The sequence below is a fragment of the Prionailurus viverrinus genome, unplaced genomic scaffold, assembly GCF_022837055.1.
Source record: "Prionailurus viverrinus isolate Anna unplaced genomic scaffold, UM_Priviv_1.0 scaffold_45, whole genome shotgun sequence".
Classification (NCBI taxonomy): Eukaryota; Metazoa; Chordata; class Mammalia; order Carnivora; family Felidae; genus Prionailurus; species Prionailurus viverrinus.
In genome coordinates, this window is record NW_025927610.1 from 3812093 (window position 1) to 3824338 (window position 12246).

General features: G+C 52.9%; 1 protein-coding gene across 1 annotated transcript; it reads left to right on the top strand.

Annotated features, from left to right (window-relative positions):
* The first annotated feature begins 9462 nt into the window (after positions 1–9462).
* Positions 9463–10587, top strand: TMEM271 (transmembrane protein 271). The gene has a single exon (XM_047847154.1). It carries the CDS (start codon positions 9463–9465, stop codon positions 10585–10587), a length of 1125 nt encoding a protein of 374 aa, XP_047703110.1.
* The last annotated feature ends 1659 nt before the right edge of the window (positions 10588–12246 follow it).

The following is a 12246-nucleotide window of genomic DNA, read 5'->3' on the forward strand; positions in this document are numbered from 1 at the left end:
GTTTCATTGCCCTCCTCATCCCCTTTTCTCAGCCGGGCAAGGAGATTGGCATGTCTCAAGCCTGGAATCTCAGAGTAGGACTCACCGTGAGAAGTGAGACTGAAGAGATAGATGGAGTGCATTAGAAAATAAGTACTAAGGGACAAGGTCCTCAATTCAGAGAAGATGTATGATTACAGAGGACTGGGAGAGAGAAACTCAAGTGATGATCACAGACCCAAGGACCAAGAGGGAGATCTAAAAGCCCCTTGATGGAATAGTCTGGCTCGAAGGATCAGTTTGCCCAGAACAAACTATAGCTGCAAGCAAGGTGGCTTCAGGACTTGGAGCCAGGATAAGACACTATTGCCCAGCTGGGATCCTAAAGCAGTGGCCAACACTCTGGTAACAGGATTGAGATCCACCCCCTCCATCCTTGCAATTGACCTCAGGCAACTGACTTGTGGCATTGGCTAATGTGGGAGGAAGTGAGAAAGTCACTTGCAAATGCCCATGGGCTTATCATCTTGTGGGGGAATGTCTTTCCTTGTTTTAGATTCAGTGTGTGCTCCATTGTTCTGCATAAGTGTATGTGCCATGTGGTACCTGACCCAGTCCACTGCTATATCTGTCCATGCAGCGAGGGCTGGAGTTTTCCTGCTGCAGCATAAGAAGGGTGCACACAGGTCCTTGGCCATGCGTCAGCCACTGGGAGGGACTCACTGGCCGTGGAGGATTGACACTCACCACTGAAGCTGATCTTGGTCTGTGACTTCTACTATGAGTGAACCTGTTCCATTCAGTACTTGACTGTGTTGTGGGTTTTTTTTTCTTTTTTGTGACTCCAATGCCAAGATGTAGTGGGCAGAAGTATTTGTGCTTCTCCTCCTGATAATAGGCAACAGATGCTACTTGCTTGACAATGACCAAATGGGATTTATCTGAGGAATGCAAGGTTGGTTTATTTTTTTATTTAAAAAATTTTTTTTAATGTTTTATTTATTTTTGAGACAGAGAGAGACAGAGCATGAACAGGGGAGGGGAAGAGAGAGAGGGAGACACAGAATCTGAAGCAGGCTCCAGGTTCTGAGCTGTCAGCACAGAGCCCGACGTGGGGCTCAAACTCACAAACTGTGAGATCATGACCCGAGCCGAAGTCGCCGCCCAACCGACTGAGCCACCAGGCGCCCCAATGCAAGGTTGGTTTAATATTGAAACTTGAGAAATGTCATTTACCAACTTAACAGACTGAAAAAGAAAGACCATACAATAATCTCAACAGATACAACAATATATAAAGGAATATTGTGGACAACTTTATGCCAACAAATCTAAAAATGTAAATATAATGGACAAATTCTTTGAAAGACACAAACTATTAGCATTCATTTAAAAAATTAACCTGAATATCCCTAAAATTGTTTTTAAAAATTTTTTGAATTTATTTGCATTTATAGTTAAAATCATCCCAGAAAGAAAACTTTAACCCCAGATGGCTTCACGAGTGAATTCTACCAAACACTTAAGGAAGTGTTTTCTTAAGTATTTCTTAATGAAGAAATAATACCAATTTTATACTAACCTTTACAGAAAAGAGAAAATGAGGGAGACTTTCCCAACTCCTTTAATGAAGTTAACATCACTCTGACACTAAAACAAGACAAAAACATGACAAGAACGAAAACCATAAATAATACCCCTTATTAACACAGACTCAAAAACATTCAACAAAATAATATGCAAAAAGGATATGTGTATCCAACTATGTGTAAAAAGGATAATAGATTATGACAACAGAAAAAGCATTTGACAAAATTCATCACCTATTCATGATAAAAACTCTCAGCAAACAGGAGATTTCAACCAGGCAAAAGTTATCTACAAAAGCCTACAGCTTCCATCAGACTGAAGGATGAAGGACCAAATGATCTCCCTTGAGATCCGGAGGAAGGCAAGGATGTTACTCTCACCACCTCTGCTCTGCATGAGGGCCAAGCAGGTGCACCCCAGCAAGAAGAGATAAAAGGCATGTAGGTGGGAAGGGAAGCAGTAAAGCTCTTTCTACTTACTCATGATAAGATTATGCTAGAAAATCTTAAGGAACCTACAAAAATAGCTGTTAGAACTAGTAAGTGGATTTAGCAAGCTTGTAGGATAAAAAGGCAATTTTAAAAAGTCAGTTGTATTTCCACATACTAGTAACAGTCGGACAATGTAACATTATTTAAGGTAACATTCACCAAAGCATTAAACATATGAAATAATTATAGATAAATTTAGCAAAATGTGTGCAGGGCCTGTATACTGAAAACTGTAAGACAGTGAGAGAAATTAATAAAGGCATAAATAAATACAGAGGCCACTCATGTGCGTGGGTCAGAAAATTTACCATTGCTAACAAATCAGTTATGCCCCAACTTAAAATTTATCTGGAAATTCAAAGGGTCTAGAATGGTCAAAATGATTTTGAAAAAGAACAAAGTTGGAGGACTTACACCACCTGATCTCCAGATTTAGTAGGAAGCAACGATAATAAACACAGTAGGGTATCGGTGTAGGACAGACGTATAGGTCACTGGGACAGAACTGGGAACATGGAGATGGACCCACAGTGTAACAGACAAATGACTTTCAGTACAAGTGCCAAGGTAGTCCAATGGGAAAGGTGAGTATTCTCAGCACTGGTGCTGGAGCAATTGGACATCACACACAAGAATAAAAGCCTCTACTATCACCCCAGGCCACACATAAAAATTAGCTCAAAGTGGACCATTCCATGTATGGAAAACATGTATGTTTTAAAACTATAAAACAGTTGAAAGACATAAAATATTTGTGACATTGGTTTTGGCAAACATTTCCTAGATAAAACTCATAAAAGAAAAAGGTAATAAGTTAGACTCCATCAAGTGGAAAGGTTTTGCTTTTTACAAGATACTGACGAGCAGATTAAAAGTCGAGTCCACGACAGGGAGGATATTTGCACAAGTATCTGGTAAAGAACTTGTGTCTGGAATACACAAAGAGCTCTTACATCGCAACTAAATGAAAACAGACCAATTTTTAAAAACTGGCAAAAGAATCAGAAAGATATTTTAGTAAAGAAGATAAACGAAATGCCATAAGTTATTAACTTCTTAGGAGCTCATGGGAGCAGACACCTCACCAAAGAAGAAATATTAGAGGCTCAGCATCATTGGTCATCAGGATAATGCAAATTACAACTCCAGTGAGGTACCACTGCAGACCCAGCAGCATGGTCACCATTGTTAAGAAGACAGTGACAACATCAGGATCTGGTGAGGTATGGAACTCTCATACACGGCTGTGGGGAATGTCAAATGTCACAGCCGCTCCGGAAAAGTCTGTCAGTTTCTTATGAAGTTAAATACAAACTCACTATACAACCTAGCAATCCCACTCCTAGGTGTGTATGCAACAGAAATGAAAGAAAACACACGCTCACAAAAGACTTGTACGTGAATGTTAGTAACAGCTTTACTCATAACAGCTCCAAATGGAAAAAGAACTGTAATGTCCTCCATTTTGTGAATGGGTAAACAAATTCTGGCGGAATTCTGCTCAGCAATATGAATAAATGGATAAAAACAAAGCATTATACCAGAGGCAAGAATCCAGGCACAAAAGAACATGTCTTTTATGACTCCAGGTATATGAAATTTTACCCTAAAACTATAGCACAGAACGCAGATGTGCAGGTGCACGGGAGCTAGAGCGACAGGAGGTGCTTCGGGGGGAGCTGGACTGGCCCCACATCGTGACTGTGGTGGCGACTTACACACTGTGTGCAGTTGTCTAAATTCACGGAATTGTACACTTAAAATTATTGATTGCTACTGCATGTAAATTGTATCTCAGTAAAAAAGGGCACAAAAATATGAACATATATATGACTCATGATCCAACAAAATGCACACCAAAGTGCATCAGTGCACACACATAAGAAAGTTCACAGCAGCTTTATTCACACTGTCCCCAAGCTATAGACAATCAAATGTTCATCAGCAGTAAAATAGATAAATAAGTTGTGGCATCTTCTTATAATGGCGTAGTATCTAGCAACAAAAGGGAATGAACTACAGACACATAAAACAACAGGGATAAATTTCACAGACATCAAGTTGGATGAAAGAAGACAGATATATACCAATTATGTTCCATAATTCCATTATATGAAGCTCAAAAGACACACAATGCCAGACTAAAGTGTTAGGGTTGCATGCTAGGCGCTAAAAGAATAAATAAAGGCAAGGAAATGGTTTCAAATGAAGCGAGCAGGACCTTTCTGGGGAGAAGGCAGTGACTGGGGAGAGGCATGCTACGTACTGGAGTCCTGAAACAGTTCCTTGACTCGGTGGCAAGTATATGGATGCTCATTTAGAAGTCACTAAGCTGCTACATGCTATTTTATGGATTTCTCTGTGGATCTATTATACTTCACAGGATCAAAGCATTTAAATAACATTAAAGTGCATCCCTGTGTCTCCCACAACTCCTTGGCTCTGGCTTTGTGAGAGTGGGCTCTTTAGATGAACCATCACCTATGCAGAGTGGGCACATGACTGCACACAACGTACCCATAAGTGAAGACCAGTATTCATTGTTCCTGGAAAAAAGGGGGCTGAGAATTAATAATAAAAGAAAAATCTGAGTGTTTAGCCAGTTAAGAAGATACAGGGTAAAACTACTGAAAACTTAGGGGTGCCTGGGTGGCTCAGTTAAGTGTCTGACTTCGGCTCAGGTCATGATCTCGCAGTTTGTGAGTTTGAGCCCCGCATCGGGCTCTGTGCTGACAGCTCGGAGCCTGCAGCCTGCTTCAGATTCTGTGTCTCCCTCTCTCTCTGCCCCTCCCCTGCTTGTGCTCTGTCTCTCTCTGTTTCTCAGAAATAAATAAACATTAAAGTTTTTTTTAAAAAAATACTGAAAACTTAAATGATAAACAAATTAGAAAGAAGTCATTGGAATCAGCCAAATTAACTGAAGTCGATACTCTAGGAGACTGGATTTCAAATGCTAATAAATACATAAACATTAGAATGAAATTTAAAGGTGATCAAGAAAATACTCTTCATCTGATACATGATTACTGTTGTAATCAGAAAAACACACAAGGCAGTTGGAGTCATCATCTCTGGGCTCTGCTTCCCCGTCTTTAGAATCAGGCAGTGATGTGTCCCACATGGAGATGCTACACCAGTCTGTGGAAGTATGTGGCCCATGGTGGGCTCTGTGATGATTAAAGTCACTCTTCCTTCCCCAACAACCTGTCTAAAGTCATTGCTCACTGGGGTGGTGCTTCTTTCCAGAGTGGACCCCCTGCCCGACCTCTGAGCCTCCCAAATCACCCCACTGTGGACCATGGCTGCTCCCTCGAGGGGGCCCCTCTGGCTATGCTACGTGGCTGGGAGGGAAGGGGCTTTACAGGTGATTCTGGCAAGGGAACGAGGAAAGGATTCCACCGGAAAGCAACAGAATCAGCTTTCGAAATGTGCATGGGTCACTTGGTCAAGCGTCCAACTTCCGTTCAAGTCATGATCTCACAGTTCTTGAGCCCAATCCCCACATCGGGCTCTGTGCTGTCAGCACAGAGCCGGCTTTGGATCCTCTGTCCCTCCCACTCCCCACCTCTGTGCTTCCTCCACTTGCTCTCTGTCTCTCAAAAATAAATAAGCAGACAACAAAAAAAGAACATTCAAAATATGCATGGGTCATTTCAATTCATGCTCCTGGTTACAGGTGTCAGAAACCACGTCAGGTGCAGAGGCCCTCCCTGTGAGAGAGGGACTGGTACTGGGTCACCCTAAAAGGTACCTCCGTATAACAGGGACCTCAGACTGCTGTCCCTCCTCCCTGTAGACAGACGGGAAGACAGGTGACTATATGCTGAGTGCCAAACAGCAAATCGGGAAGATTGCAGTACATGTGATGGGCACCATGATGGGAGCTGGACCCTTCCACCTGCACCCCAAACACTCCCACCACCCCTGCATGCCTTCATCTCCTCAGCCCAGTCTTCGCCTGGAAGGGTTCCTTCCAAAACACACACCACAGCATCCTCCTGCCCTTCTAGGGTCTCCCCACCCTCAGGATGAGTCCCAAACTGGCACAGCTCAGTACCCTTCCTGACAGGTCACCTGCTCTCTGCCCCCAACTTCTCTGGAAGTTCCAGGAGTTCCAAGAGTTCCAAGCTCCCTCCTCAGGTCTCTGCCTTTCCTCCTGCTGCCAGCTCCCTCCTCCCTTCTGGCTCCCTCCTAGAGAGCCTTCCCCTACCTGAACACATAGGTGGGCACCTCTTCTGCCTGTTGGCCTGGCCGGGTCTCCTAGTGAGCAGAACCAAGCAGACATTTAGATTTTGTCACAAGACAGAGCAACCCAAGGTTAGCAGCTGATGACCCACCCACCCATTCACTTACTCACTTACTCTCTCATTCCCCACAACCAGGGCAGGACTGAGCCCTGATGGGGAGGAGCTGGGGACAAGTTGAACATGAGCCCTGCCTGCACTGAGTTCCTAATCTGATGGGGAAGGCAGACATTTAGACCACCAGGAGATCCTACCTGTCATGGGGGACCCTCTGCCAGGGGCTGGAGGCAGGGAGGTGGGGAGGGGTCACCAGAAGAAGGGGAGGCAGGGAGAGGAGTAATGAAGGGGGAGGACAGGGAGTCAGTGGGGGGGGCAGGGTGGTGGGGGCAGAGAGGCAGTGGGGAGGACAGAGGTGAAGGTGTAGGGAGGTGGTGCACAGAGCCTGGGCGAACCCTGGCTCCAGAAGTCACTGACGTACTCATGGAAAGCCTCTGCGAGAATGACAGGGCTGCCTGCCTCAGGGTTTGTTGCAAGGACTGAATAAGAAAACCCAAACACTCTCGTGTTTGGAGGACAGCAGACACCCAACAAAAGTTAGTGAGGTGAAGCTAAGATGTAAGAAATGAGAAGGCAGAAGCCAGGTGAGGATGTGGCAAGGGGAACATACAACAGAAAGACCGAGCATCATATGCAAAGGCCCTGTGGCAGGAAGAGGCAGGATGAGTGTAAGGAACAGGAAGGTGGTCAGGGGGATGGAAGTGTCTAGTGAAGGGCTGATGGCGGGGCCGGGGCGTGAAGGGGAACTGGAGGAGACGGAAGGCTAGATCTCAAAACAAATCCTAAGCCTCTGACCCAGTGGTAGCTGCCACACACAGCGCCTTCCAGCAAGGCCCCTTCCCGCTCCCCGCTGGGCCTAGGCTGACTGGGGCCTCCTTCTCAGGATGAGGGAGAGCTGAGGACCAGCCAACATCAGTTCACTTTTGCCCCCAGAGCCTCATCAGTCTGGCCACAGCGGCGTGCAAGGGGGGAATGCAGGGGCTGCTCCATGCTTCTCCACGGAGGTGGCTGCAAACCTCGTCTCCCTGGAAACCGGAATAATCATTGGAAGTGAGCTCATGGCAACTCCGCTCACGCGCGTGGGTGCCACGATTATTATACAAGCTGATTTACACACTGTCCTTTTCAAACCTATACGCCATGAATGTGAAAGAAGGTTCACTATCCCCACTTTTCTGGCAAGGCACCCTGCCAGAGGAGCAGGACGGAACGAGGAGGTTCAGCTGATGTTCTAAAATCTGCACTCCCTGCTAAAAATACAGCGAAACGCGCTCCTCCCCTCGCAGCTACTGCGGTTCGAGTCAGTCCCACGCAGATGTCCAGAGAGCCGCAGGAAGGGGGGTTCACATCACAGTTACTGGGCAGATGGTGTCCGTGAGGTGTGGGCGAGGGACCCCTGCGAATGTGGGTGCGGCCTTCCGCAGACGCAAGGAGCCGCTGGGGTCTTGGGCTCACCAGGCGCCTATGGACAGGCACTCTGTGCAGGAAGGGGTGCGAAGCTGGGAGCTCGGGGGGGCGGGGGGGGGTGTCTCCGCAGGCCAGAACTTGCTGAGTAGGTGGCAGGAACAGAGGTGTGTTCCAGAGCACCCCTGCCTTCCCCGCCCCCTCCCCCAGCTCTTCCCCTAGCTGCAGCCACGCCTGCTTCTGGATGCAACGCGAAGTTATTTAACGCTGCAATTAGCCGGCAGAGTGAGTCATCTGCTCCCCCGGCCTCGCTGCTGCAGCAGCGGAGACGGTGTGGAAGGAACCACGGGCGCAGGCCCAGCCGCTCGGCCCGGTGGGACCTCAGAGGGCCTTCCAGAGACGTCCCATCCCAGATCGCCTTTCAGCAAGAGGATGCAGGGCCCGGAGAGGCCTGGGGGAAGGCCATCCCCCTCGCCCCGCACACCCCACGCCTTCCTTTCACCCACCTTGAGGTCCGGTGGTCAGAAAGAGGCGGTTTACCGCCCCCTCCCCCCAACCGTGGCACTCAGGCCGTGAACCGCCTTCTGATGAAATTAACTCACACTCACCCGAGCCCTGGTGAAATTCCTGCATGATCCCGGAGCAGGGCTTTCTTAGACTAACGTCCAAGGCTTCACCTCCAGTTGGGCAGCATCCCTACCACCTCCCCGCCTCTCCCCACCCCCACCCCCACGCACAGCAGCGGGCGATTTCCAGGGTGCGCTGGAGCGTCCCAGCAGCACCTGATCTCCTTCGCCCACCCTTTCCTGGCATCCAGACTCCCAGCACCCATCCCCCCCGCCCACCCCCACCCCCAACCCCAGCACCCAGGCTCACCCCTTCCCTGGGCTCCCTTCTCCCCTCTCCTCCCCACCTGGACTCTCTCCCTTCCTCTGTCCTCCTCCCTCCCCTGTCCCGCAGACTGGCCCCCCTCCCCTTCTGCACCCAGGCTCTCCCTCCTACCCCACCAGCACCCGGGCTCCCTTCTTCCCCCTCTCCCTGCACCCCAAGCCAACTTCCTCAGGCTTCCAGGCCGCTGGTAGGCCGGTGGTGGGCGTGGAGCCTGGTCGCGGGAGAAGAGCAGCCTTAGGGGCCCGAGAGGTGGGAGGTACTGGGGAGTGGGCCCCTAGAGGAGTCCGGGGTAGAAAGACCTGGGGTGGGGGTGGGGGGTCGTGTTCCCAGAGCGGCCGGGAGAGTGGGAGGCAGGCGGAGAGGCGCGAGGGAGGAGGGGGGTCACTTCTCCTTGGGGAGGCGGCAGAGGGGAGTCCTAGGGGCTGCGGGGGTTGAGGGTGGAGAGGGGGGCGGGGGAAGGCGGCGCCTGGGCCGGGCGCACGGGGCGGCGGGTGGGGTGGGGGGAGTGGAGCGTCCAGGGAGGGGCGCCGCGGGCTGGGGAGGGGGCGCGCGCGCCCTGCGGTCCTCCGCGCCGCATCGGTTCCCGGCGCGGGGCCGCGGCGGCGGCGGCGGCGGCGGCGGCGGCGGCGGGAGGCGGAGGATGCGGACTCCGGCGCCGGCGGCGCGGGCCCGGGAGGACGCGGGAGGATGAGGAGGAGGCCGGCGGTCCGGCCGCGCGGCGCCGGGAGGAGGCGCAGGCGGCGGGGGCGGCGGCGGGCGGCGGCGGCGGCGGGCGCGCGGGGTGCGGGCCGGCTCGGGCGCGGAGGATGAAGTGGAGCGTCCGCGGGGCCTGCGCCGCGCTCTCCTCCTGCCTCCTGCTCGCCTGCGCGCTCAGCGCCGCCGCCGTCGGCCTCAAGTGCTTCTCGCTGGGCTCGGAGCTGCGCGGGGAGCCGTTCCGGCTGGGGGCGGCCGCCGGCGCCTTCTACTCGGGGCTGCTGCTGGCCGCCGGCCTTTCGCTGCTCGGCGCCGCCCTGCTCTGCTGCGGGCCCCGGGACGCGCCGCTCGCGGGGTCGGGCCCGGGCCCGGGGCTCGGGGTCCCCGCGGCCGCGGCGGGGGCTCCCGAGGCCGCGCCGGGAGAGCCGGGGGCCGCGGCCGGGCCCTCGGGGCCGGGGAGCAGCCAGAACCTGCTGCTGCTCGGCGTCCTCGTCTTCATGCTCGGGGTCCTCAGCGCCTTCGCGGGCGCCGTGATCGACGGCGACACCGTGTCCCTCGTGGAGCGCAAGTACTCCCACTACTGCCTGCCCCCGCGCGCGCCGGCCCCCGGCCCCGCCGCCGCCGCCGCCGCCGCCGCCCCCGGCCCGGCCCCCGGCGCGCCGCGCGCCCGCAGCACCCTGGACAGCGCCACGTCGGCCAAGTGCCGCCAGCTCAAGGACTACCAGCGCGGCCTGGTGCTCTCCACCGTCTTCAACTCGCTCGAGTGCCTGCTGGGCCTGCTCAGCCTCCTGCTCGTCAAGAACTACCGCGCGTCGCAGGCGCGGCGCGGCCGGCGCGGCCGGCGGAGGGCGGCCCGGGCCCTGGCGCGGCCCCGCGGCGGCCCCGGGCTCCGCGCGCAGCCGCCAGCCTCCCGGGCGCGGCGGGGCCGGCGGGGCCGGCGCGGTCGGCGGCTGCAGCCGCGGCCGAGCGACGCTTCCATCCTGTCCCCGGAGGACTCGGACGTGGCCGCCCCGGGGGACTGCGCTGGCTTCGGGGCGCACCACGCAGTCTCCTACATCAACGTGGGCGTCTTCCACGCGCTCGACGAGGCGGGTGTGGAGGTGTGCTGCGGAGGGCACCCGTCGGTGGAGCTGCCGGGGTACGCGCCCTCGGACCCCGACCTCAACGCCTCCTACCCCTACTGCTGCCGGCAGCCCTGCGAGGCCGCGCGCCCCTGGGAGCCGAGCCGGGCCTGCTGAGCCCCGGGGCCCTCCCCGGAAGGACGGACGGACGGACGGACGGCGCGCCAGCCGGCGCGGGCCTCCCCGGCCGACCACCGCCCGCCGCCCGCGAGCGAGGACCAGGCCTGCCGTGGACATGCCGCGGAGATGCACCTTCAGGGGTGGACTGGCCTCGCGTCGCTGAGGGCCCCTCGCCGAGAGACTGGGCCTCCAGTATTACCATTTCTGTGTCTGGGAGGTTTCTCTTCTTTTCTGTGTCTGTTCGTATCCGGATTCCGTTTTAAAGTTTACAATAAATGTTTCGGGGCTGCCTCGCCCCCATCGCACTTCTCTTTGGCAAAGTCCGGTCCAGGGTGAGAGCTCAGAAAGAGAGGGTGATTTCGCGGGAGGAAGAACCCTCGCGGAGAGGACAGAAGGAGCAGAATGGCAGAAGTGAAAACGCACCCAACAAGCGACACTTTGTACACGGATGTGCCTGCTTTTGTTGATACTTTCTTACTGTAAAGCTCTCCATAAACAGTGAAAATGTTTGGTAAATTTATTGCAATTTAAAATTGGTTAGTTCCTTTATTAAATTAATTGCTATGTTATTGGAGATATTCATCAAATTGGAGTTAGAGGGTGTCGACACACAACCCGCTTTGGGGCCAATGGTTGGACCTGGTCAGACAAACGCTGAGTTGGAGTTTTCTGCTGGGCGGTTGCCTCCATCCAACCTCTTCCTGCAGTTAACTTCCCTGTGTGTGTACCAGGTCCCAAGCGTTTCTTTTTTTGGAAATTGGCGGTGGGGTTTCTACTGCAAAGCTGAGCTTATTTTTGGTTAGTATATATGAACAATCCAATCCTATTTTGGAAAATCACAGTCATAGTTTTTTTCTGGCAAAGATTATTTTCCTGTTGATTAATTCAGTGATCTGGTAATTTTTGCATATTATAGCATTTCATTTAAAATACACCCCTTAAATAGCCTTAATGGATGTGAAGGTCATGCTTTTAAATCCTTAGGATGCTTACCCGCACAATATGAAATGTATTCTCGGTGACGGCAAAATACGTTTCCATCCAGTCTGGTGGCCTGGCTGGGAGCCAAGCAGGCTCAGAGTCTCGGGCAAAAGGTAGCACAACCCCACGTGCTGGGATTGTGGCGCCAGGGAGGTGTGCCGATGATTCTTAAGGTGCTTGGAGCAGAATAGTGTAGCGGAAGAGCGGCACTGCCCCACCCTGACCTGAATAGTGTGTGCCTCCCGCCAAAGGAGGTAGGGACACACCCAGTGCTCTGCCAGGGGTGAGCACCACACTTTAGGTGATAATAAACAAATAATGTGTAATGTCTTTGCAGCGTAAAGGGGTTCACTTCTGATTGTGGGAAAGTAGCCGGATTCGGGGATGGAGGTGGAGTTTCCAGGTGCCAGCTCTGGGATAAGACCTCTCCTCAGCTCCACGTTCCTTGCCCAAAGCCACAGTCTCCTGTACTTAGACAATCAAGGCCCCCACCCCAGCTTGGACCTGGCGGGGCTGCCCAGCTGCAGTGGAGGCTGCTGGAGAGAGGAGGCCCGGCTTCCATGCAGAGGAGTGGAGGGGACCTGTCGCCGGTCAGCACCTGATCCTTGCTATTGTAACATGGCGATCTCCTTGTTATGTTGATGCTGCCTGAGGAAAGAGGATGATTCACGGCCA